General features: G+C 39.0%; 1 protein-coding gene across 1 annotated transcript in view; it reads left to right on the top strand.

Annotated features, from left to right (window-relative positions):
• Positions 1-26,445, top strand: part of THSD7A (thrombospondin type 1 domain containing 7A) — a 504,524-nt gene that overhangs the window by 309,418 nt on the left and 168,661 nt on the right. Inside the window, exons 5-6 of the mRNA XM_055420502.2 lie at positions 5,145-5,300; positions 6,895-7,107. Of these exons, the coding sequence (XP_055276477.2) occupies positions 5,145-5,300; positions 6,895-7,107 (369 nt within the window). The remainder of the gene's footprint in view (positions 1-5,144; positions 5,301-6,894; positions 7,108-26,445) is intronic.

Here is a 26,445-nt window from a genome sequence, read left to right as displayed (position 1 = left end):
AGAGTGGATTAAAAAATATGACCCACTATACACATTCAACAAGAAACCTCAAATATAGTAATGTCCCAGGTTGAGAGTAAATAATGAAAAACAATAAATCATGAAAATATTATTCAAAGAAAAGCAGGAATGGGGTATATTACTACCAGACAAATTAGATGTCAAAGCAAAGAAAATTACCAGAAAACTACTGTAACTCACTGAACATAGAACAGGAAAATTCTATCCAAACAGTAGTAAAAGAAGGGACAAAGAGCAAAATAATAGGACCAAAAGCAAACTGCAGACCAAAATCCCTCATAAATACAGATACAGAAACCCGTAGCAAAATATTAGCAAATAGAATTCAGTTATCCACCCCACTCCAGTGCTCTTGCCTGGAGAATCCCACGCATGGAGGAGCCTGGTGGGCTGCAGTCCATGGGGCCGCTAAGAGTCGGGCACGACTGAGTGACTTCACTTTCACTTTTCACTTCATGCATTGGAGAATAAGGTGGCAACCCACTCCAGTGTTCTTGCCAGGAGAATCCCAGGGACAGGGGAGCCTGGTGGGCTTCTGTCTGTGGTGTGGCGCAGACTCGGACACGACTGAAGTGACTTAGCAGCAGCAGCAGACATTCTAAGAACTGAAGACTAGGACCAAGTACAGTTTATTCAGGGATACATGGCCAGTTCTGTATTGGAAAAATCAGTTCATATAATCCACCATGTTAACAGGCTAATGAGCAAAAGTTCACATGATAATATCAGTCAGTGGAGAAAAAGCACTGAGCAAAATTCACCACCCGTTTATCATAAAAACTCTCAGAAAAATAGGACTAGAGAGAAACATCCTCAACTTGGTAAAGCTTGTGTACAAAACCCTTTAGGTATTGTTATACTTAATGGCGGAAGACAATTCTTTCCCTGTAAGATTACGAACAAAGTGGGTGTAGGCAGTCTTCGTAGCTACATCACTCTAATCTCTCTCTGCGTTATGGCAGTGCCTTTGTTTCTGTGTGTCGTCCATGGCCTTCTCATAAGGACAGCAGTCACTGGATTTAAGACTTACCTGAGTCCAGTAGGACCTTATTAGCTAATTATTGCAGTGACCCTATATCCAAATAAGGTCATGTTCTGAGCTTCTGGAAGACACGAATTTGAGGCAGGGTTGAGAGGGGAATACTATACAACCCAGTACATGTACCCTATCTGTGTCAATATCAGTATTCTGGTTATGGTATTATACTATAGTTTTGTGAGATCTAATGGGAGAAACTGGGTAAAGGGTTTGTAGGATCTCTGTGAAATTACAATTTCATGTGAATCTATAGTTATCTCAGAATAAGACATTTAATTTGAAAAAATTACATATTCACTATTCTTAGGGATTATACAGATAGTATATTTTCACAATACCATATTGGCCTCATTACTAGAAACAAATGATTAAGTTTATCTCCTATAATGAATTTTTGTCTATTGTAATACTCTATACAAATGCAAAATGTTTCAGACCTCCAAAAATTGCTTTACTAAGTCCAGAAAATAAAATTCTTTCATGACTTTGTGAAGCATACAGAGTACATATAATTAAAAACCCTTTAAGTCATATGAGAACAATAAAATATCTCCTTTATTTTCAAGAGATCAATAATAAGACTTAAAAAAATCTAATGTATACTTCTTTGTCCCTTATATTAGAAGAACAGTTTCTTAATAACTTCTAATAAAATTATATAAGAATGATGACTGGGCCATGCTAAAAAAATTCAGTTCTCAATGTTTGAGAATAAGGGATCAGAAATAAATACTATATTATGTAATATAAGACTGTAGGAACTATATCTCACAGATTAATCTAGAACCTAATAAGATCTTCTGTGTCTGTTCTTTACTTCATTATTGAATCACACTGATTACAGATAAAACTTGGGCCATTGTAAAAAATTAAAAAGACAGCTTTTGAAGAGTTCAGCTCATGCCTGTGATTTACATTAATCAGCATATACAGTTTAAAGGCATAGAGTTGACTCTGATGAACCTATGCTCTCACTACCCAAACCTCCTCTTACTTTCCCTGATGGTTTCATCCTGGTTGCCTCCACCGGTCAGTCTGTATACTGGGCATGAGGCTTGAAGTGGTAGCCCCAATTTGCCACCTCTTTGTGTGCCAGGGAAGGTGTAAGACAGAACCCAATCAGATCAACAATTGTGTGATTCAGATTTGTAAAACTGGCTGAATACCTTTATTTACAGTATCTTTTTTTAAATAAAAAAACTGAAAATGCAAAATAATAATAATAAATCAGCATATACCAGATAAGAAAATCTACAGTGAAAATCATCAAAGAAATAGAATCATACATAAATACATATTTTCCCCCTGTGTTTATTTGATTAATGAAAGATAGAAAGTTATCTGTGAAATTGAGACTTTTATCAACTGAAAAAAATGCACAGTGTGAAAATTGTGAATTAAGTTTTATTTGGGGCAAAATGAGGACTATAGCCCAGGAGACAGCATTTTAGATAGCTCTGAGAAACCTCCAAAGAGGTAGGGGAGAAGGTCAGTATATATATATGTATATATATACATATATATATATATATATGTCATTTTGATGAAGGGAATACATGCGATCAGGCACACATTTTTTGCAGAAAGTTGCTGCTAATCTAAGGAGCCGATGTCACTGTTAACGATTTTAGTGTTTTTCTAGATATGAGGGGATGCAAAAAGTGGGCTGATAAAATCTGAAAATATCTATCTGAAAACCTGTCCTGTAGTTTTACCCAGAGCACAGAGTGCCTCCTTCTGGGTCTCCACACTGAACCCCTTTCAGAGTGTGTTGAAGGTCAGCTCTCACAGCAGCTTGTGTTTAATCCTTGAAGAGGCAGATGGCAAGTGCCAAATTTTAGTTGGCACTGTTTTTCAAGAACTGTATTATCTCTGTGTTGAGTTGGCCAGCTTAGCAGAAGATTGTTAAGCATATTTTGCTTCAAGCAATACTTCCTTAAGCCTTTATTAATCATATTTCTTTCTTAATAGTTAAAGAATTGTGAGTATTCTTCTTTGTTTACTCAGAATACACCGAGTTAAAATTAAACTTTAGAAAAATGGCCAGGAATTAATGATTTTATCTGTTTCCTTAAAAAAAAGGCAACCTTGTTTCCTCCTAAAGTTTTCAATTTTCTATATAAAATAAATTTCTTCAGGCTCTAATAGTTCTCACAATTGTATACTTTCCAACTCTAATTTCCAAAACTGTATAATAACACCGAACAATAAAGTTACTTTTAGTTCACTGAAAGTAAAACACAGAGACTTTTCAGGTACGTATACCAACCTAGATAGCATATTAAAAAGCAGAGACATTACTTTGCCAACAAAGATCCGCCTAGTCAAGGCTATGGTTTTTCCAGTGGTCATGTATGGATGTGAGAGTTGGACTGTGAAGAAAGCTGATTGCAGAAGAATTGATGCTTTTGAACTGTGGTGCTGGAGAAGACTCTTGAGAGTCCCTTGGACTGCAAGGAGATACAATCAGTCCATTCTAAAGGAGATCAGCCCTGGGTGTTCATTGGAAGGACTGATGCTAAAGCTGAAACTGCAATACTTTGGCCACCTCATGCGACGAGTTGACTCACTGGAAAAGACTCTGATGCTGGGAGGGATTGGGGACAGGAGGAGACGGGGACGACAGAGAATGAGATGGCTGGATGGCATCACCAACTCGATGGATGTGAGTTTGCGTGAACTCCGGGAGTTGGTGATGGACAGGGAGGCCTGGCGTGCTGTGATTCATGGGGTCGCAAAGAGTCGGACACGACTGAGCGACTAAACTGAACTGAACTGAACAGTTTGCTTTAATGTTTAAACTACAAGTAGATATATTGAATATTTTTATTTAAAAATTGGGTTATTATAGTTTAAAATATTTTATTTTCTCTATGAACATCTATATGTAATCCCATCTAATTGAAATTTGATAGTCCTTTAAATGGGCTTCCCTGCTGGCTCAGCTGGTAAAGAATTTGCCTGCAGTGCGTAAGACCTGGGTTCTATCCCTGGGTTGGGAAGATCCCCTGGAGAAGGGAAGAGCTGCCCACTCCGGTATTCTGGCCTGGAGAATTCCATGGACTGTATTGTCCGTGGTGTCACAAAGAGTCAGACGCTACTGAGTGATTTTCACTTCACTTTTACATAAAGAACGTAAGATCTTATTATGTCAGGCTTTTTGTGCTACGTGAATGGGCTTTTCAGAGTATCAGACTATAACAGAAGCTAGCTGTCATTAAAGGAAATGTGTGTCTAAGACATTTGCTTCTTTAAACTTTTATGACAGTAGTAAACTTGGTTCTCTTCTGATGTCTTTATAGCTTCAAGTATCTTTTTCACTTAGTCATTTTTAACCAGAACTATGGACACCATCTGACATTAACTGTCAAATGTATGTGTTGTACAAAATAGCCACATTGCAGTCATCAAAGGAAGAAAGAAGCAAGCGCTAACAGTATTTATCCACAGTTCATTGATCAACTCATGAACATACATGGACAATTATAAATTAGTCCCTTTAGCAATTCTGAGCTTTACACCATCACATACACAGATGGTGTACTCTTGAAAGTTCTGGAAAGTACCTGGTGAGTCATGCAGTTGGAGCCAGAGATGCCCCGTTTGGTCCCTCATCATATCCACCAGGTACCTTTCTGTGGGCCTAAAGGGAACGGCGACTATTATGCCACAAGGCACTCAGTGGAGATTTTCCATAGATATTTATTTCCCCTCCTACTCTGTTCTGTCCTCCAAAGTAACTTCTACATTTTTAGAATCTGACTGTAAAATTTTAGAAATAAAATTAGCCATAAGTATTGTTTTATTGGCTAGGAATATTAGACTCAGCATTATTAACTGCATATGGTGAAGCTGGAGATTAAACAATTTTAGGACTTCTAGCCCAGTTTCCTTTGACTACACTACATTGCTTCCTTTTCCCCCTTCTCCTCCTTTTATTCTCAGGATGGAGCTGAGAAGCATTGAAGTAATGTCTTGGTGACACTTCCCTAAGCATTTTTCCTTCTTCATACACGTAGAAGAATCATATTATTGACCAGTACTATGTTTAATGCTTAAAGGATCTCTCTTTGTCTCCAAACAGCCTCAAAACCAGTGGACTTGAAATTATGCACTGGCCCTGTCCCTAACACAACACAGCTGTGCCACATTCCCTGCCCTATTGAATGTGAGGTTTCACCTTGGACAGCTTGGGGACCTTGCACTTATGAAAACTGTAATGACCAGCAAGGCAAAAAAGGTATGTAATACTAAAATGGCATGCTTGAAACTCCCATCAGCGGAGTCAAACCGTGAATTGTTAACAAATGCTGCTGCGTGTTCCTGTGATCATTTGTTGACAGTATTTTCTAGAATGGCTAAAGAGCATTGATCACAGAAGAAGTATAAACCCACTCTGGTGATGATACCAGAAGATAAAAGCTGCAGAATGTAGGCAAGATGCTTATTATTTTAGACAACAGATGGAGAACATCTAAGGCAGTTGGTGCAGTGGTTAAGATGAGCTATGGTGTCATACTGACCCGAATTGGAAAACCTGTTCTGTCCTCTACTGTTTAGATAATTAATGTAAGTCTTTATCCCCTTATCTGTAAAAGTGATGTAATTTGATCCAGCACCCATGTTTTCTTTAAAGATCCAAGGAGATAAAACAAAGCATTTATTTCATTGCCTGACCCTTAGCTGCTGCTGCTGCTGCATCGCTTCAGTCGTGTCTGACTCTCTGCAACCCCATAGATGGCAGCCTACCAGGCTCTGCAGTCCCTGGGATTCTCCAGGCAAGAACACTGGAGTGGGTTGCCATTTCCTTCTCCAATGCATCAGAGTGAAAAGTGAAAGTGAAGTCCCTCAGTCATGTCTGACTCTTCACGACCCCGTGGACTGCAACCTACCAGGCTTCTCCGTCCATGGGATTTTCCAGGCAGGGATACTGGAGTGGGTTGCCATTGCCTTCTCTAGACCCATTGCTAGTAATAAATAGAACTCCTTATTATTTTAAGATAAATAATGACCATTACTTTTATGATGCAAATGTTATATCTGAAAGAAATAGAATAAATTCAATTGTTTCCCATGTGGTAGGCACGGTAGAGTGATTTTTGCATGATCTAGTAATTGAAAACACTTTTCTATTTTGTTTCAAAGGACAACTTTCTAGTGATTCTAGTATGTTCACTTAGTAATAGACAGACTTACTAATTTTGTCTTACAATGTCAGACAAGGCAACACTTGGGTGCTATTAAAGCACAGAGCAGGTCTTTGAATACTCCTCATTAGAACTCAGATTGATTATATCCCTAATTCAAATTTCTGGGGAGTCTAAAATCAACTAAGGCTCAAAGAGACAATTTCCTGAGATCATCCAGCTTCTCAGAGGTTCCTTTTCAAGTTTAACCACATAAGCCTATTGAGGAATTCAAAGTAATACCACTTTTGTCTGGTCATGAATATTTCTGAATACTTTGAGATTTTATGGTGTCTTTGGAGATCTTATTGTTTTTGAACATTTTATAACTGCAGACTTTCCAAATTAACCAAAAGCAAAATCTCCTCTCTCTTTTTCTCTCTCTCCAGCTCCGTTCTTGCTTTATTTTTACTATAGTAAGCTAACACCAAAAGTCCCTCTTTAGCCATTTGTTCATTCATTTATTCATTTAATAAATTATTAATGAGCTCCTATTAAACTAGAGTTTGGGGATGCACTAGTGAATAAAGCATGTATGAATTTTACCCTTTACCCTCATCCTGCTTTCACTTAGGGTTTCATTCAGCCTTTCTGACATATTCAACCCATGATGGTAACAAAGAATATTTTCCTTCTCCAACAATTCAGGTTTCAAACTGAGGAAGCGGCGCATCAGCAATGAGCCCACTGGGGGCTCTGGAGGCTCTGGGAGCTGCCCTCACTTACTGGAAGCCATTCCCTGTGAGGAGCCATCCTGCTATGACTGGAAAGCAGTGAGGCTCGGTGACTGTGAGCCAGATAATGGCAAGGAGTGCGGTCCAGGCACGCAAGTTCAAGAGGTTGTGTGCATCAACAGTGATGGTAAGAAAGATTATCTGTCCTCCTTTCTTTTTATGGTTGTCTGTCTGGCCCTGGAGAAATACTTTTCCTTATGTTAAAATATCATGTCTTCTTGCATCATAGCTGGTTCTGTTTACAAACACAGAAACAGCTGCCCCTTCCATCCGTCCTTCTTTCCTTCCTCTTTCTTCTTTTTCTCTCTTTCATTTTTTCTGATGGTGGCTGCGGAGAGGGTCTTTAAACAATCACAGGGTATTTTCACTTTTAAAACAAGTAACATGCAATAAGAAGCCATCATCAAGACAAGGTGTAAAATTGACAAATTTAAAAATAACAATGGAGGGACCATTTTTCTAAGATTTTTTAATTTGTCATAGAGAGTGATCTGTAAATAAAGAAGGGTTGTTAGCTTTGGTTGACTTGATTTCAGAAGCCTTCATCTCCCACCCTGATACTGTGTCTTAATAATGATTACCAAGCTGTGAGTCCTATTGCAGCCTAGAGTTCCTCCTGAATCAACCTTCTGAATTCTAGGACTCTCCCTTCCAGGAATGTCACAGAGTCCCCCGGGTGGGGATTTTCCACAAAGTTCTCTTCCTGAACCATGGGAATTACCCGGGACTTTTACAACTGATTTTTGTTTGATAAAATATACTGTCTTGCTCTCAGCTTTGACTGAAGATTTTTGCATCCTTTCCAAGTATGGTGCTACTGTTTCAGGGAGATTCCCCCTGACTCTTTAGCAATCCCTGAATTACACTTAGGAAACACAGAACTCCCCCAGACGTAGTGTAAACCTCTGGCTAAAATTGTCTCTAAGGTCCCTTCCAACTCTGGAATCCTGTGACTCTGCATATCAGAGCAGCGTGAGCACCACGCCCCAGGGCCCCATGGTTGGCAGTTGCTGCTGTTTACAGCATACACGGAAAACATTCTGGTGCCCCCGCAGGGCCTCTGGAACATCTGGTAACCATCATGATTCCTTCTATCCTATTTTCTTCCAGCAAACAGAATCTTTTCCTCCTGTGACTCAATCACTGCTCAGTAGAGAAAGATGCTCTCTGGGGTAAGAGACTGACAAACACTGCCAGTGCTGAGAAATGAGCCTTTCCACTTGCAAAGTGCAGTGTTGTCTTTGCCTGGTGTCTCAGGTAGCCGTGCAGGACCGCATCAGATAAAATCTGAACCAGCAGGAGGCTGGAAGGTGAATGTGAAGAAGGGGATTAGAGCTCCACACACTTGACAGTGGATGTTGCTCCTTTCTCTGTAGATATAATTAGGTATGATACATCCTCTCTTTAGCTTGTACCCAGTTCTACTCTAAAGGGAAAGAAAAGAGGATTAGCATCTAGGAGAAAGGATGCAAATGGAGCGCATCCTGTTGTGTTTATATGCCCACTTCAAATCCTAATTTGAATTAAATGACACTACATTACCATGTGAGTTGATGTAAAAGCAGTAAGGGTCATATTTATTTTAGCATCATTAGTAACTCCCTTAATGATACTACTTCTTGTTTCCTTTTCCTCAATTTAAATAATTTTTCTTAACCTCCTAGAGACCTAGGGAGAAACGGATCCCAAGTATTATTAAAAGTATATTTGTGTGGGCTAGGATGAAAACAGCTCTAAGATGAAAAGTTAACTGTGCATGGAACTTCTGGCTAAATGTTATAAAATGAAAAATCAGATCTTACATATTGCAGTGGTCATCCTGGATGTTTGTACAAATTGAATACATTTGAAATATACTAGAGGAGCTGACTATTTTAAAAACACTAATGATTAATTTTGTCAGGTAAAAAATATTTTGTAGGACAATCACTTCCTAAATTTTCTTATGGAATGTTGAGACAAGCAGACAAATGAGTTAGCTATGTCTAGTTACATTGAAAAATAATGTATGTCATAATCTAAAATACAAGTTGATAACTCAGTATACATAGCAGATTTCACTTTGTCCACCAAACAAAGACAGTGAATTTTAAAAGGTAAGAAATATGTTATTGGAATTCAGTTTGTTATTATTGTTCTTTATCAGGACATCTCCTCTGTCATTATGTTTTACTCCCTGACATATATTAGTTGTAGGGCAACTCAGTACTTTAGCTGGCTCAACTACAGAAATGTAGAAAATCAAGAGGATCTTTTATTATAAATCCTAGAGCTGTTCAAATTTATACATACCTGAAACATAATGGCACTGCTAGAGTCAGCACAAAAGCTGGGGACCTGTAAGTACTATACTAGTATTATCATGTGGTCATCTGGTAAAGTGTTTAGCAGCTGCACCAAATGTCATTTTGTAATTAAATCGAGCCCAGGGAATTAAAGTTGATTAGTTGTACAGACTGTACCTCTAGGCCTGTCTGTGGCTATAGATTTTGTTTTATAATTAAGTTACAGCTCAACTAGGGAAATGAAGAATTAGAGCCTGTGAATCTGACAAATAATTTTTAAAAAAACGTTTTTTCTCCCACCTTCCTCACAGATTTTACAACTTTGTTAATAATCACAAAGTGCCTAAGGTCTCTTTTCTTTTGAATTATTCTTTACAAGGCTTTTCAGATCATTAGGATTTGCTGCTTGCTGTTATTGTTCATTTTCTCAGTTGATTTTTAAGGAGCAGGACTGGGGAAGAGTTGGAAGAACACCCAAGAGAAGTTTTGGGTAGATTCTCTGACAGAGGGTTATAACAAAAATGAGAGACAAAGGAGAACTCAAGGAGGCAATTAGCCTCTCCAGAAAGAGAAGAATGTTTTCTGTGTAACAGAAAAAAATATTACTCAGAATTAAAAGACATTCAGAAAAGCAGTGCCAGATCTCTGAGCACAGATGAAGGAATTCTGCACCGAAGGTCTGGTGTGATGGGGCAGTGGGCAAATGGGATCCTCAAGGATGCTGAACCTGTGAGCACACCCAGAATCTGCCTTCTTCCAGGTTTTGCAGGATTTGTTTGTGCTTTATTTAAAGGTGTAAATTGATGAGGCAAGTGTACTTTGTTTCCCAAATTGGTTCCTTAGAGACAGAAGGAAAGCAAGGCTATTAGGCTGAAAGTGAAAAATAGTCTATAATCTTACTGATTATGTAAGGATACTGTAAATCAAATATTATTTCCATATAAGATGATATAAAATCATACTATCCATATAAAATGATACTATCCATATTTCATTATCATGTGTTCTATTCCAGGAATCTGAGTACTGGTACCTTTCTGTGTGAATTTCAAAACTACTGTTTTCCTGCAGTTTCTATGCTACCTTTCTCATTTCTATCCATATGAGTAAAAGTTAACATCTAACCAGTGACACTGACATGCATGAGTCACATTCACACTTGACAGAGATTTTTATAAAACCCTAAAATAATATTTTTATAGAAGTAAATCAATACAATCCCTCATTACACAGCTACTAATATTAATAGTACAGTAGTAAGAGCAGTATCCAGCCATGACCTCCAAGTGTATTGTACTGTTCTTGAAGTTCAGTCCCTTCCTCTTCTATTAGGTAAAGTGTGTCAAAATTCAACTAACTGGGAATGTCATGATTATGTAGATAACCTTAAATTATTGCAATTCATTTGTTAAGAGTAACTGACTTACTCTAAGTGTCATTAACAACAAATGTTTAACATACACGTGAACCCTGATTGTAGCACACCATTGTGTCATGCCAGTGTGGTAAAAAACTATTGGATTTTTTTTTTTTCCAGTACTTCATTTATCTTTATTGGTAAAAATGACATTAATAGGAAACCAACAGTTTTCCAAAGTGGTTGTACCATTTAAAGTGTATGAGAATTCCAGTTTGTCTATAACATTGTTCATACTTGTAATTATCTCTTTGATTACAGTCATTCTCGTGAGTATAAAGTATTAATAGTATGTCAATATTGTTTTGATTTTCATTTCCCTGGTGGCTAATGATGTTGAGGATCTTTTCATGTACTTATTGACCATTTACATATCTTTTCTGGAGAACTAACTATTGAGATCCTTTGCTAATTGTTTAATTGGGTTACCTTATTTTACTGATTTTTAAGAATTTTATTCTGGATACAAGGCTATGATAAGATAAATTATTTTTCTCCCATTTTGTGGGTTGTTTACCCTCTGTGATAATATTCAACTCACTATTTTTCTTTTATTGCTTGGGCTCGGTATCATATCTAAAAGACTTTGCCTAACTCAAGATTTTAAAGATTTATGCATATATTTTCTTCTAAGAGCTTTATAGGTTAGTTCTTAAATTTAGGCCATTAAGCCTATGATTTCTTTGAATTTATTTATGTGAGTAATGTGAGGGAAAAGTCCCATTTTTTCATTTTCTCATGAATATACATTTATCCTAGAAACATCTGTTGAAAATATTTATCTTTCTTTAATACATTTTCTACAAACATTGACAAAGTAAATTTATCATGAATGTGAGGGTTTACTTCTGGATTCTTAATAACATTCTATTTATCTATATGCTTGACCTTAGGTCTGTACCACAGAGTCTTGATTATTGCTTTGTACTAAGTTTTGAAATTATCATATGTGAGTCCTACAACTTTACTCTTTTCAATATTGTTTTGGCTCTTCTTGGTTGCTTGCATTTTCTTTTTTTTTCAAAAACAATTTTAGGAATCTTTGCTTAAAAACAACCTTATCTTAAAATGGAGTAACTTTGGTTTTACGAGCAGCAAGCAAAGTACAGAAGCAAAAATGCATTACAGGAGCAGCAGCAGCATTAAGTTCTACATTAGGTCACAGCATCTAATCTGAAATCACACCCATAATATCATTTTTCAGGATATCTGGGAAATAGTTATTTCCCAGGATGTCTGAACCATAGCTACTCTATTTTGACTTTTAATTGTAAAAAAAAAAAAATTTTTTTTTTAATAGCCAAAGCAGATTTCACCATTAATGATGTCAGTGTTTTTCTAGGTATGAGAAGATGCAAGAATTGGAACTCATAAAGCCTTTTTCTGAAAAGATCTTACTATCTGAAAGCCTGTTCTGCCAGGTTTTTTTTTTTTTTCAGAGCACAGAGTGCCTCATTCCTGATTTTCACCCTGAACTCCTTTCAGCGGGTGTTGAAGGTCAGCAGCTTGCAATGGTCATGATGTAATCTTTGTAGAGGAAGCTGGCAAGTACCAACTTCCAGTCATCAGGGTCCCTTCCTAGCCACATATCTGACCATGTGACACCATTTCATGGCCACTGTGTCCCGCAGTGCTAGGAAGGCTCATTCCCTGTTCTAGGGAAGTGATGGGCCACTCAGTGTGCTAAAATTGGACCAGGCCTTGCAAGTAGCAAAAGTTTCTGGACCACTGTCTTACTAGCCTCCTGGTCCAGGAAAATATTTCCTCTTGTTGCTTTTTCCCATACCCAGAGTCACATTATTACAATTATTGATCTCATATGGAACTGTCAGTTCAGCATTATATTACAGGCTCAGTGAAACAAGTGACATAGAAAATAATATAGCCATAGCTAGCAGTTATTAGTAAAATAAGAATTATAAGTCAAGAACTTTCATTAGATAAAGCCTGGTATACCCCAAGTCACCTGCCTTCATTCGTTAAGTGATAGTCTGGTGTTAATCTCCTGGTTGTACATTATGGAGCATCCGACCTTCAGATTTTTCATGTACAAATTTAAAAAATGTATACGTAATTTTAGGGCTTTCAGGTGGCTCAGTGGTAAAGAATCTGCCTGCCAGTGCGGGAGACACAAGAGACGCAGGTTCAGTCCCTGAGTTGAGAAAATCCCCTTGATTAGGAAAAGGCAACCCATTCTAATATTCTTGCCTGGACAATCCCATGGACAAAGGAGCCTGTCTGGCTATAGCCCATAGGGTCGCAGAGTCAAACATGACTGAGCGACTGAGCATACACATAAATAGCATTAGATGTTTTAAGTCATCTATAGATAGATATGAGATATATGTATATATGTGTATTTTCATTATATGCAAGTATTTTTTCAAATTACCCTGTAAGATGCTAGATCTGCTTTGGCAAAGGGTATGCTGGATCCCCCAGTATCAAAATCTCCTTAAGTGTGCTATAAAACCAGATTTCTGTCTTATCTACAGACTCACTTAATTATAATATATGGAGGCAAGTCCCAGAAAGCTGCATTTTTATGGAGATTTCTGGATAATTCTGATGCTTGCACAGTGAAGTCTGTGAACCACTGTACTAAAATGAGAGAAGGATTGTTTTGGTGGAACCTAGGAACTGACTCTTACCCAAAGACTCCCAGCACCAAAGCAAACTGGCTGGATTTGGGTAATGCTGAAGAAGACATAAGGTTAAGACCACTAAGACAGTAGTACTGAAGCAGGTCTTTAAAGTAAATTTTTCTGCCTGTTTTGGGAACCATTTCTGTATATTGGCAGAAGTTCCAAAAGAACAAACTGTGAAAGATGGTTGAAGATGACTCTAATATCCCAGGCACTGGCTTGTCATATGACTTCTTGCTGCTGCTAAGTCACTTCAGTCGTGTCCGACTCTGTGCGACCCCATGGACGGCAGCCCACCAGGCTCCGCCATCCCTGGGATTCTCCAGGCAAGATATGACTTCTTAGTCTTTCTTAATTTTTACCACCAATTTCTTCCTCTCCCTCATGGAACGAGATATGTGTCCACATATGAGTAGAAGGAAGGAGAGACTTGAATACTATTTCTTTCCCAAGCAGTTCATGTTTTACTTCTTTTTTCCCAGGTATACAGTATTAAGAGGAATGTAAAACCTGGTATCCTGAGGTAAATCAGGAATAAGCACCTAAAAAGTATGGAAAATTTTTGTCTCTGGAAAACATTACTCGGTATGGGGAGAAATGGGGCAAGCCTGTTCTATTTTAAGCCTTATAGTGCATACAATGTATATGCAATTTGCAAATCATGTAGATGCTGAAATAATTTGTCCAAATATATATTTATTAGAGAACAATAGTTTGGAGGGGGATAGAGGTATTTGGAAAAGAGTCTAAGAGGTAAGGAGGAAATCATCCCAGGAATAGAGATTACAAAGCTTCTAGTTGAAACTAATATTTGGTCTGATTGAGAATATTCATGAGCTGCCCTAGAGACATAGACCCTGTCAAGGATTGGGATGCTGCCAGTTGATTAAGGATGTGCTCTCAGGGAAAGCCAGTAAGTAAACGGGGAATGGAGAAGCAAAGCAATGAAAGGGGAGTGTGTCTGGGGTACCCAAGACCACCCCCAGGTTCTTTAATTAAGGAGAGGAACTTATAGAACTCAGTATGTGATTTATTTTGTCAAAAGGACACAAAGCAAAATCAGCAAAAGAAAAAGGCACATGGGGCAGTCTGGAGAAAACCAGGCGCAAGCTTCTGAGAGTCCTCTCCCAACAAAATCACGTAGGATGTGCGTCATTTTTCCATCAGTGAATTGTGACATATGTGAAGTGTTGTCTACCAGGAAAGCTCATCTGAGCTTAGGAGTCCAGAGTTTGTATTGACTCGGCCATGCAGGCACCTTCTGTCTGTGTGCTGTGCTCAGTTGTGTCCGACTCTTTGCTACCCCAAGGTCTCGCACAACAGACTCATCTGTCCATGTGATTTCCCAGACAAAAATACTGGAATGGGTTGCCATTTCCTCCTCCCAGTGGATCTTCCTGACCCAGGGGTCAAACCACGTCTCCTGCATTGGCAGGTGGATTCTTTATCACTAAGCCACTAAGGGAAGCCTCACCTGCTAAGTAGCACATACCAAAATTGCATTTAGAGAACATGGAAAGTGAAAGTCACTTAGTCGTGTCCGACCCTTTGCAACTCCACGGACTGTCCATGGAATTCTCCAGGCCAGAATACTGGAGTGGGTAGCCTTTCCCTTCTCCAGGGGATCTTCCCAACCCAGGAATTGAACCCAGGTCTCCCGCATTGTGGGCAGATTCTTTTCCAGCTGAGCCAGAAGGGAAGCCCAAGACGAATGGAATGGGTAGACTATCCCTTCTCCAGGGGATCTTCCCGACCCAGTAATCAAACCGAGGTCTTCCACATTGCAGGTGGGAGTCTTTACTAACTGAGTTATCAGAGAAGCCAAGAGAACAGAGCCCTGCAGATATTCAAGTTTGCAGATGCAAGCCACGAGCCAGCTTAGTGAGCAAGAGTGTCTAAGGGTAACAGTCGCAGGCCTGCTAAGTGAACTCCTTTCTGCACAGAGAAACACCAAAGTTTCAGACTCAGTCTAAGCAGGTGAGACACTCTGGAATGTAAATTAAATCCCAAAGCTTATAGTTTGAAAAATAAAGGAGCTGGGATTTTATACTCTCAAACCAGTCAACCACTGGCCCAAAGATGCTACCTGGAAGGAGGAAGGTAGGTCCAGGAAACTGCCAGCTATTATGGCACAATTGTTTGTGAATTCTCCAGTGAAATTTAAATAATCTATTTTAAGTTAAATGGAAAGTGGAATTTCAGAAGGCTCAGAAACTTAAAAACACCCAAGTAGCAGCCATTGAGGTTGTTCAATAGTTGAAAATGTTGACATATCTTTTCAAGAACTTGAAATTCAAAACCCTATTCTTAAATATTTTTGCTTTTTTCCATCAGGATAATACCCTTTGTGCTGTATCTTTTCATAATTATTATCAATAATGTACAAGAACCTCGTAATACAGAAGGAATGATGAAAACGTCATTTAAAATTTGTGTAAGTTTAGAAGGGAAGCTAACCTATGATTTGCTCCTAAAACTTTGACAAGAACTTGAGTTCAGATCAATTGAAATATCTGTAGAGCACAATTTCAAAACCATGATCACTCTTTGGAACTGGAATCTACTTCTTAACACAAATTACGTAACCATTATGTGGAAAAGCTGATCTTTTTAAATGCACGAATATGTCCTATAACTGAATTGTTTTCTATAATTTAGGCAATAAATCAACTAAGGAGTTTCCTTCCTGTAGAATGCTATGTCATTTAATGTGTTTGGAATATAATTAGGTTGGATATTATGCTTAAATCTAAGCTCTCTTACTTTACAATTGGGATCATCTAACACTGTTGGTAAGAGTCTGTTTCCTATAATTCAGTTGAGATTCTCTATTCAATTTGTTGTAAAGATGAAAGTCATTATAGCCTTTTTAGAAAGTTTAAGACAAGCTATTATTCAGTGTTTGTTTGTAGTAATCATAACTTTATTCTGGTCTTAAGAAATCTGGCATCAGATGTCCTGATCTAGCTTTATACATTTGTATATGTGAGTGTGTGTGATATGTATGGATCTCCCTGGTGGCTCTGTGGTAAAGAATTTGCCTGCAATGCAGGAGATACAGGTTGTATCCCTGGATCAGGAAGATCCCCTGGAGGAGGAAATGGCAATCCACTCCAGTATTCTAGCCTGGGAAATTCCATGGAGGAGCCTGGCAAGTCTCATGAGTCAGACACAACTGAGTATGCATGTGTATGTGTGATATGTATATTAGGTTTTGATATGATATAAATAAAAAATATTTTTTTATTTGTAAGGAAGTCATCAGGATTAAGCCAGTGTTCTGTTGCCTAGCAGTATCTTAGCAAAGAGCAGAGTTTTATAAGGAAGTTTCTTCTTTAAATTAGGATAGTTATAGCAGAAACCTCGAATGAAAGTTAAGTGAACAGTAGTTTGCTAACCACTTAACTGGATGATATAAATCTCCCACTGAGTGTTATTTACCACTTGAAATGGCAAGTGCAAGAGGAAGAAAATAGCTTTTCACTTTATCATAAGTGATCAAGTGCCTTAACATAACCCAGGGCAGCCAGTTTTCTCATAGCTGGACCAGTAAAAGCCAGTATGATAGAAGACACATCTTTCAGTCATTTTAGACTGGAGTTTGACTATTCAACCTAACAGATTCTCCTGAGAGTAAATCTAACAGATTCTCATCCCTTACACTGTCTCTCTCGTTTGCTTCTGTGACTTTGTTTATCTCTTAGTCTCCTCCACTTTGTTTCCCCTGATTTCGTTGATTCTCCATCCTTCTGATTTCTTTCCTACCTCTCAGGTCATGTGTCATGTAACTGTTGCCAAGTAGTAAACCACCTCGAAACTCACTGGCTGAAACAAAGCCAGTTAGGATTTCTCATGGTTCTGCCGAGTTCAGGTTTGACTGTGCTCACTTGCAGAGGTTTGGCTGTGCCTGGAGCCAGATGCAAGATGGATGCCCTCACATATTTTCCAGCTGATGTGAACTGCCCGCTGTGGTGTGTTGGTACTTCTTGACAGGGGCTCTCATCCTCACTTAGGCTAGACCAGCTTCCTTACATGGTGGATGTAGGGCACTGCTTTAAAAGGACGGAAACAGAAGCTGACAAGACTCTTGAGCTTGTCCGATGTCACTTCTGCCACATTCTTTTGGTCAAAACAAGTCCCGATGACAACTCAGATTTAATGAAGAGAGAAACAGGCTCTACCGCTTGATAAGAGACATTACAAAGAATTGTGGCAAAGGATTTAATTTACCACAGTCCACCATCTGGTCACAGTTGTTTTCATTCCTCTAAAATTCTATGTATACCCCCTTTTCACCTGAGACTATCAAAATTCTCAGGCAGTTATGTCATCAGGCTTAAAGTTTACTATCTCATGATCTGCATCTAGTTCAAATGTAGATGAGGTGTCTCAGGGACAACAGTTCAAGTGCAGCGACTCTTTTTTTGGCTTCCTGGGTGGCTCAGGGTTTAAAGAATCTGCCTGCAATGCAGGAGACACAGGAGATGTCTGTTTGGTACCTGGGTAGGGAAGATTCCCTGGAGAAGAAAAATGGCAACCCACTTCAGTATTCTTGCCTGGGAAATCCCATGACATAGAAGTCTGGCGGGCTACATTCCATGGGTTCACAAAAGTCGGATGTGGCTGAGTGACCAAGCACTCACACACACACTTTTTTATTTGTATTCTTTTATATATATATATGCTTTGAGCTTTTATTTTTAAATGAGCTATATTTCCCCTGGAGGCAATTTGTCAAATTCTTTCCTGTCCATTTCAAAGTCATTTAGTGCTATTCTTTAATAATAGACTTTTTTTTGAGAAGAAAAAATGAAACTTAAAATATAAAAATAAATACATAACCTTCTTATTGAAGTGAAGTGAAAGTCCCTCAGTCATGTCCAACTCTTTGTGACCCCATGGACTATATAGTCCATGGAATTCTACAGGCCAGAATACTGGAGTGAGTAGCCATTCCCTTCTCCAGGGGATCTACCCAACCCAGGGATCAAACCCAGGTCTCTAGCATTGCAAAAATAAAATGACAGTCTCATCTGATCAAATTAAAATTATAGAACTTGACATCTTAAACAGAATTGTGCTTTGTATCTTCCACATAATACCCCCTCCACAAACACAAAATTATTTCCTATGATAGGGTTAGAGTGTTTATTTTTAAAAATTGTAAATGTTCAAGTGCTTTTGTCTCTAACTTGTATATCATTATTCCTTTCTTTCTTCTGTGAATTTAGAAAGTACTCAGTCCTACAGAATCTCTCAGTTTATCTGAATGAATTATTTAAGGTGTCAAGACATGGAAAACATAACCCTCATATTGAAAGATATTTCAATTTGTAGATATAATAAAAAGTTTAACCATTAAGATAATTTCCCCCCAAAATGAAACTCTTTCATCCTTCACCTGACATACACATTTCTTCAAGGTCTTACTCTACACTGCTACTGCTGCTAAGTTGCTTCAGTCGTGTCCGACTCTGTGTGACCCCATAGACGGCAGCCCACCAGGCTCCCCCATCCCTGGGATTCTCCAGGCAAGAACACTGGAGTGGGTTGCCATGCTTTCCACAGAGTGATTTGTGAAAAATGGTTTTCCTTAATGACTTCATATAATCCTTGTTTTATGTTACTTGTCGCAAAGAACCTGATTTCAGATTGAAATCACAATTTATGGTTTCTAGGTGTGGCTACTCTCAAGTCCGAGGAATTTGAACAAGAAAGACAAGATACCTTCTCCACACATACAACATACAATGATGTAACAGGGAGCAGAAAATCAGAATAGACTCAAAGATGAGAAAAATAGGAAGCATTCAGCAGTCCATGGTCTACACCAGTTCTGAAACCCAGCCTGTCTCCCCTTTATCAGGGGAGAGAAAATTCCCTGCTCTAAGCCAGTTTTTGTTCCTTGAGTGTGGTTGCCTAGTCCATTTTACTCCTTGGCTCTTTGTTCTTCACTTCTGAGCTTTGGGATTTTCCATAAGATGTCTCACCTTTTCCATAAGAAATGGGCATTTATAGCTGAGGAACTTCCTTAGTCTGCCTTCTTCTCATGTAAACCAGAGAACCTGGAATCCTTTTATTCATTTTGAAATGTTTCAATATCTCGAAGACCAAGCTGACAGTGTTTTTATCAATACAGCCCTGTTAAAATGTGTGTTTCTTAAGAATCTCATTGGAAGTCCCTGTCTGGTACCAAAGCCATATCCATAATGTGGATAATTTGTTTTTGGAAAAAATCCTCTCTTTATTTTGGGCCATGTATGAGGCTGCTGTGGAAACTACCTTTAAGAATTTTAGAGACCTTTTAAAAGACAGAGAATCTTCTAAATACCACTAAATTTTTCTGAGGTCTTATCAAAGAACTTTTAGCTGCATCCTTGAATTGATTTTTATCTTAGGCGATTTATTACTCTGAAAATCTCTCTCTCTTCTTCTAACTAGAAGAAACAATTTTATTTTCTATTTCAGCACATCATGGCATCATCATAATTCCAACTTCCCATTGAGTTATTCTTTTTGTAGTTTATTTCTCTCTATATAGCATATGATTCTCAGTGGAAAAAAGTTAAATTGACATTTTTTTAACATCTTTCCTGGAAACATCTAGATTCATAGGTTCATTTAATATTTTCTATCTTGCAAGTTTGTATGAGCAACAGTTCTGCCAATTTGTCCAAAATATGTAATGTGAGACTGTCTCCATCCTCTGTTAACAATCTTTTCACCTACTTTTCAGCCTTTACTGCATTTTGGGCATGCTACCTGTTTTGTTGTTGTTGTTGTTCAGCTGATGCTGTTAATAACAAACTCCTCTGTCCTCCACCAGCTCCTGGAGTTGACTCAAGTTCATGTCCATTGAGGTAATAGTTTAGGTGTATGTTACAGAAGACCCCATTTCTAGGTACCAAGTTCTGTAACAGATCTGTATGCTGCATAGCAAACCACCCTTAAACTTAACAAAATTTTTTTCTCAATTATGTTGGTTGGCTGGGCCTCTTTGGTTCCTCCTAGGCTCACTGGTCAGGTGTACTCCACTGGAGGGCTGGTGTGGATGGTGTCTAAATTGGCCTCAATAATATCGGAGAAGGAACTTTGTTTTTCCTCCACATGTCTTCTCATAGCCCAGTGGACTAGACTGGCTTAGTCTCAAGGTGATCACAGAGCAGTGTTCCAAAAGGGCAAAACAAGTGAAAGACCTTATAATGCCTGGATTCTGGGGCAGCCATAAGGTTACTTCTACCACTTTCTTTGGGTCAAAGCCAGACACTGGGCTAGCCATAGTCAAGGGATACTGGACTCAATTATACTTTTTGATAGGAGGCACTTGTCAGAATTTGTCTACCACAGGCTACTTCTGTTTCCAGTAAGCTATATTCCTTCTGTGCTTCTTCCTTAAACGTTAAGATTACCCTTCAGCCTTCTGTTTTGGGGTTCTACCTGACACCTCCAGCTAAACCCTACTGGCATTTCCAAATTAGTATGTACCAAAATGAAATTCATTATCTTCCCTGAAAAACTGGTTTTTCCTCCTGGTTTCCTCCTCTCACTCATAGCACCAAAATTTACTCAGTCCTGTTGATAGAGTCAAAACTGTGAGGATACATACAGGAGGTGAAGAAGTCACTCTATGGGAATTTGGGGGGATAATGTTCTAGACAGTTGTTCTTCAACTGCTGAGTCATGTCTGACTCTGAAACACCATGGACTGCAGCACGCAAGGCTTTCCTGTACTTCACTATCTCCTGGAGTTTGCTCAAACTCATGTTTATAGAGTCGATGATGCCATCCAGTCATCTCATCCTCTGTTGCCCCCTTCTCCTCCTGCCTTCAGTCTTTCCCAGCATTTGGGTTTTTGCCAATGAGTCAACTTTCATATCAGGTGAACAAAGTATTGGAGCTTCAGCTTCAGCATCAGTCCTTCCATTGAAAATTCAGGATTGATTCTCTTTAGGACTGACTGGATTGATTTCCTTGCAGTCCAAGGGACTCTCAATAGTCTTCTCCAGCACCAGGTTTCAAAACACATTTCTTTGGTACTCAGCCTTCTTTATGCTCCAACTCACATCCATATATGACTACTGGAAAAACCATAGCTTTGACTAGATGGACCTTTGTCAACAAAGTAATGTCTCTGCTTTTTAATATGCTGTCTAGGCTTCTCGTAGCTTTTCTTCCAAGGAGCAACCATCTTTTAATTTCATGTCTGCGGTCACCATCCACAGTGATTTTGGAGCCCAAGAAAATAGTATCTGTCACTATTTCCACTTTTGACCCCATCTATTTGTCTTGAAATGATGGAGTCAGATAATATGCTCTTAGATTTTGAATGTTGAGTTTTAAGCCAGCTTTTTCACTCTCCTCTTCCACCTTCATTAAGAGGCTCTTTAGTTCCTCTTCACTTTCTGCCTTTAGGGTGGTACCATCTGCATATCTGAGGTGGTTGATATTTCTCCTGGAATCGTGATTCCAGCTTGTGCTTCGTCCAGCGAGGCATTTCACCTGTTGTACTCTGCATATAAGTTAAAGAAGCAGATGACAATATAGCCTTGATATATTCCTTTCCCAATTTTTAACCAGTCCATTGTTCCATGTCTGATTCTAACTGTTGCTTCTTGACCTGCATACAGTTTTATCAGGAGGCAGGTAAGGTGGTCTGGTATTCCCATCTCTTTAAGAATTTTCCAGTTTGTTTTGATCCACAAGTCAAAGACTTTGGCGTAATCAATAAAACAGAAGTAGATGTTTTCCTGGAATTTTCTTGCTTTTACTATGATCCAAATGGATGTTGACAATTTGATCTCTGGTTCCTCTGCCTTTTCTAAATCCAGCTTGTATATCTGGAAGTTCTCAGTGTGTGTTCTGTTGCACACTAGCTTGAAGCATTTAAGCATGAACTTGCTAGCATGTGAAATGAATACAGTTGTATGGTAGTTTGAACAATTTTTGGCATTGCCTTTATTTGGGATTGGAATGAAAACTGACCTTTTCCATTCCAGTGGCCACTGCTGAGTCTTCCAAATTTGCTGGCATATTGTGTGCATCACTTTCACAGCATCATCTTTTAGGATCTCAAATAGCTCAGCTGGAATTCCATCACCTCCACTAGCTTTGTTCATAATGATGCTTTCTAAGGCCCACTTGACTTCACATTCCAGGATGTCTGGCTCTAGGTGAGTGATCACACCATCATGGTTATCTGGGTCATTATGACGTTTTCTGTACAATTCTTCTGTGTATTCTTGCCACGTCTTCTTAATCTCTTCTTCTGTTAAGTCCATACCATTTCTGTCCTTTATTGTATACATCTTTGCATGAAATGTTCCCTTGGTATCTCTAATTTTCTTAAGAGATCTCTAGTCTTTCCCGTTCTGTTGTTTTCCTCTCTTTCTCTGCATTGTTCACTGAAGGCTTTCTTATCTCTCCTTGCTATTCTTTAGAACTCTGCTTTCAGATGGATATATTTTTCCTTTTCTCCCTTTCTTTTCACTTCTCTTCTTTTCTCAGATATTTGCAAGCCCTCCTCAGACAAATATTCTACCTTGTGGCATTTCTTTTTCTTGGAGATAGCTTTGGTCACTACTTTCTGTACAATGTTATAAACCTCCATCCATAGCTCTTCAGGCACTCTGTCTATCAGATCTAATATCTTGAATCTATTTGTCACTTCCACTGTATAATCATAAGGGAATTGATTTAGGTCATACCTGAAGGGCCAAGTAGTTTCCCCTGCTGCTGCTGCTAAGTCGTTTCAGTCGTGTCCAACTCTGTGACCCCGTAGACGGCAGTCCACCAGGCTCCCCTGTCCCTGGGATTCTCCAGGCAAGAACACTGGAGTGGGTTGCCATTGCCTTCTCCAATGCATGAAAGTGAAAAGTGAAAGTGAAGTCGCTCAGTTGTGTCCAACTCTTAGTGATCCCATGGACTACAGCCTACCAGGCTCCTCCGTCCATGGGATTTTCCAGGCAAGAGCACTGGAGTGGGATGCCATTGACTTCTCCAAGTTTCCCCTGCTGCTGCTGCTGCTGCTGCTGCTGCTGCTAAGTTGCTTCAGTCGTGTCCAACTCTGTGCGACCCCATAGACGGCAGCCCACCAGGCTCCCCCGTCCCTGGGATTCTCTAGGCAAGAACACTGCAGTGGGTTGCCATTTCCTTCAATGCATGCAAGTGAAAAGTGAAAGTGAAGTTGCTCAGTCGTGTCCAACTCTTTGCGACCCCATGGACTGCAGCCCACCAGGCTCCTCCGTCCATGGGATTTTCCAGGCAAGAGCACTGGAGTGGGGTGCCATTGCCTTCTCCAAGTTTCCCCTACTTTCTTCAATTTAAACCTGAGTTATTCAACAAGGAGCTCATGATGTGGACCATAGTTAGCTCCTGGTCTTGTTTTTGCTGACAGGGTAGAACTTCATCTTTGGCTGCAAAGAATATAATCAATTTGATTTTGACCATCTGTTGATGTCCATGTGTACAGTCTTCTCTTGTGTTATTGAAAGAGGGTATTTGCTATGACCAATGCGTTCTCTTAAGAAAACTCTGCTAAAAAGGAACATCAAATGCAAGACCCAGAGGTGGGAACTGCTTTGAATCTGAGGCACAACACAGTGGCCAGTGTGGTTGGAGAAGAGCATCTTAGGGGCTGAATAATGAGGGATGAGCTGAAAGAGGTTGTGGAGGAGGAAGATAACACAGAGGCTTTGATCTTCACTCTAAGATGAAATCTGTTGGCGGGTTTGAGTAGAAAAGTTAACTGGAACTTTGACTTTTGTTTTTAAAGAATCATTCTTGTTGCTTTGATGAGAATGAACTTTGAAAGCATGAATAAGAAGCAGTGAAGAGGCTCTGGCCGTAATTCAGGTGAGAGAGAGTGGTAAGGCTTAGATAAGGGTGGCAGCAATGGAAAGGGTGGCGCTAGTGTAAAGGAGATAGACTGATTGTCTGGGAATCATTAAGGCAGTTAATAGAGACGGTGGGGTCCCGTGGGCAGATTTTCCTTATTTGGAGATCACAGGTCTCCAAACATCCTCTCTTGATTGTGTGATTTAGCTGCTTAAAAATCTTTTGATGGCTTTTTCTTGCCTCCTGTATAATGTTCAGAGCTGTTTAGGAATCACAGTATATATTCTCTGATCTCACCTGGCCCTTTTCTCACTCATCTTTCTGTCCTTCTGTTTCTTGCATCATTGTACCTTTTAGAGAATTTGGTTATTTCCAGTGTACCCATTATCCCCTCTATACTATTTGTCACTCTGGAGGTAGGGATGCACTGAAAACTGCAGCACCTACAGTCAACATTTTTGGTCAACAGAAAGGGCCCAATTTTTCTCCATGCCAGTGGAAAACTGCACATTGCACAACCAGTGAATGCTTCAAGAGTTAGACAAATTTGGCGATGAATTTTTGCCTCATCTGCCATATTCACCTGACTCCTCACTACCACTTCTTCAAGCATCTCGACAACTTTTTACAGGGAAAATGTTTCCACAACCAGCAGAAGGCAGAATATGCTTTCCAAGAGTTCATGGAATCCTGTAACATGGATTTTTATGCTACAAGGATAAACAAACTTATTTCCTGTTGGCAAAAATGTGTTGATTGTAATGATTAAGATTTTGATTAATAAATATGTGTTTGAGCCTAGTTACAATAATTTAAAATTCACAGTTCAAAACTGCAATTACTTTTGTACTAACCTGATAGCACGTAACCCAGATCTGACTGCTTATTGCTCAGAAGCCATTAAAGAGGCGAGGCTGGTGGAAAGGAAAGTTTGCTTTATTTTGGATTTTGCAACTGGGGCCGAGGGTACCAAAGGCCACCTCCCCCCACTGAGAGTCAGTGGGCGATAGCATTTATAGTCTGAGGGAGGGTGGCTACGTGCAGAAACAGCACAGTCAGCTCTGGCGGTCATCTTGAAATTGGTCCTCAGTGGTCTCACCAGCATCATCTTGGTTGTTTAAATCTTTAGGTCCAGAGGTGGTTGTTTCCATTTCTTGAGACCAGTCCTCAGAATTGTGGCTGCTATATCATGGCTACAGTCTGGTCATCATGTAGTTAACTTCTTCCACCTAGTAGGGTTTCAGTATCTCCCAGACAGCTCACAGAATATGGTTCAGAATATTACCGATAGAGCTTGAGAAGGAACTAAAGGTCTTTGGCTATGCCTAATGACTAACCTATTATTATTTGGTTTCCTTTAGCTGTTTTCCTTTATTTCTGCATGTTCTTACTTCTCTGATTAAAATTACTCTTTGTCTACACTTTTTCCACAGACAAAAGCAGGCTGAAATTGTTGGTAAGGATGTAGAGAGAAGAGGACCCTTGTACACTGTGGTTGGGATTGTAAATTGTTTCAGCCACTGTTGAAAAGTGTAGAAAAAAGTGTGGAACTTTTTTGAAGTTCCTCAAAAAAAACTAAAGATAGAGCTACCATATACACTAGCAACCCAACTCCTGAGTATATGTCTGGAAAAAACACTATTTCAAAAAGATATGTGCATCCCAATGTTCATAGGAGCATTATTTACAATTGCCAAGATATGGAAGCAAACTAATTGTCCATCAACTATTGAATTGATTAAAAAAAAAAAAAACTGTGGTATATCCACATACACACACTCACAGTGGACTACTATTCAGCCATAAAAATGGAAAAAAGTTTGCCATTTGCAACGACATGTTTGGACTTGGAGGACATTATGCCAAGTGAAATGTCATAGAAAGACAAATGCTATATGATATCACTTATATATGGAATATAAAAAAATACAGTGAACTAATGAGTATAGCAAGAAAACAGACTCACTGATACAGAAAACAAAGTAGTAGTTACCTGTGGGAAGGGGGTGTGCAGGAGCAGTATAGGGGTGGAGGAATAGGAGGTGCACCACTATTGAGTATATGGTAGGCTCAAAGATGTGTTGTACAACATGGGAAGTATAGCCAGTATTTTATATTAACTGTAAATAAATGAGAAGAAACTTTTTAAATTGCATTAAAATATTTTAAATAAAAAATTTTGAAAGTATTCTGCTATGGAGGTGGTATAATCAGATAATGTAGAAATAGAACTCCAACTACAGCAGGGAGGAAAGGAGGTTGAAACAGATGCTCTTATTCTTCTT

The sequence above is a fragment of the Moschus berezovskii genome, chromosome 3 (genome assembly GCF_049115385.1).
Source record: "Moschus berezovskii isolate FMDL1 chromosome 3, NW_MosBer_1.0, whole genome shotgun sequence".
NCBI classification, from domain to species: Eukaryota; Metazoa; Chordata; class Mammalia; order Artiodactyla; family Moschidae; genus Moschus; species Moschus berezovskii.
This window is presented reverse-complemented; position numbering and strand designations above follow the sequence as displayed.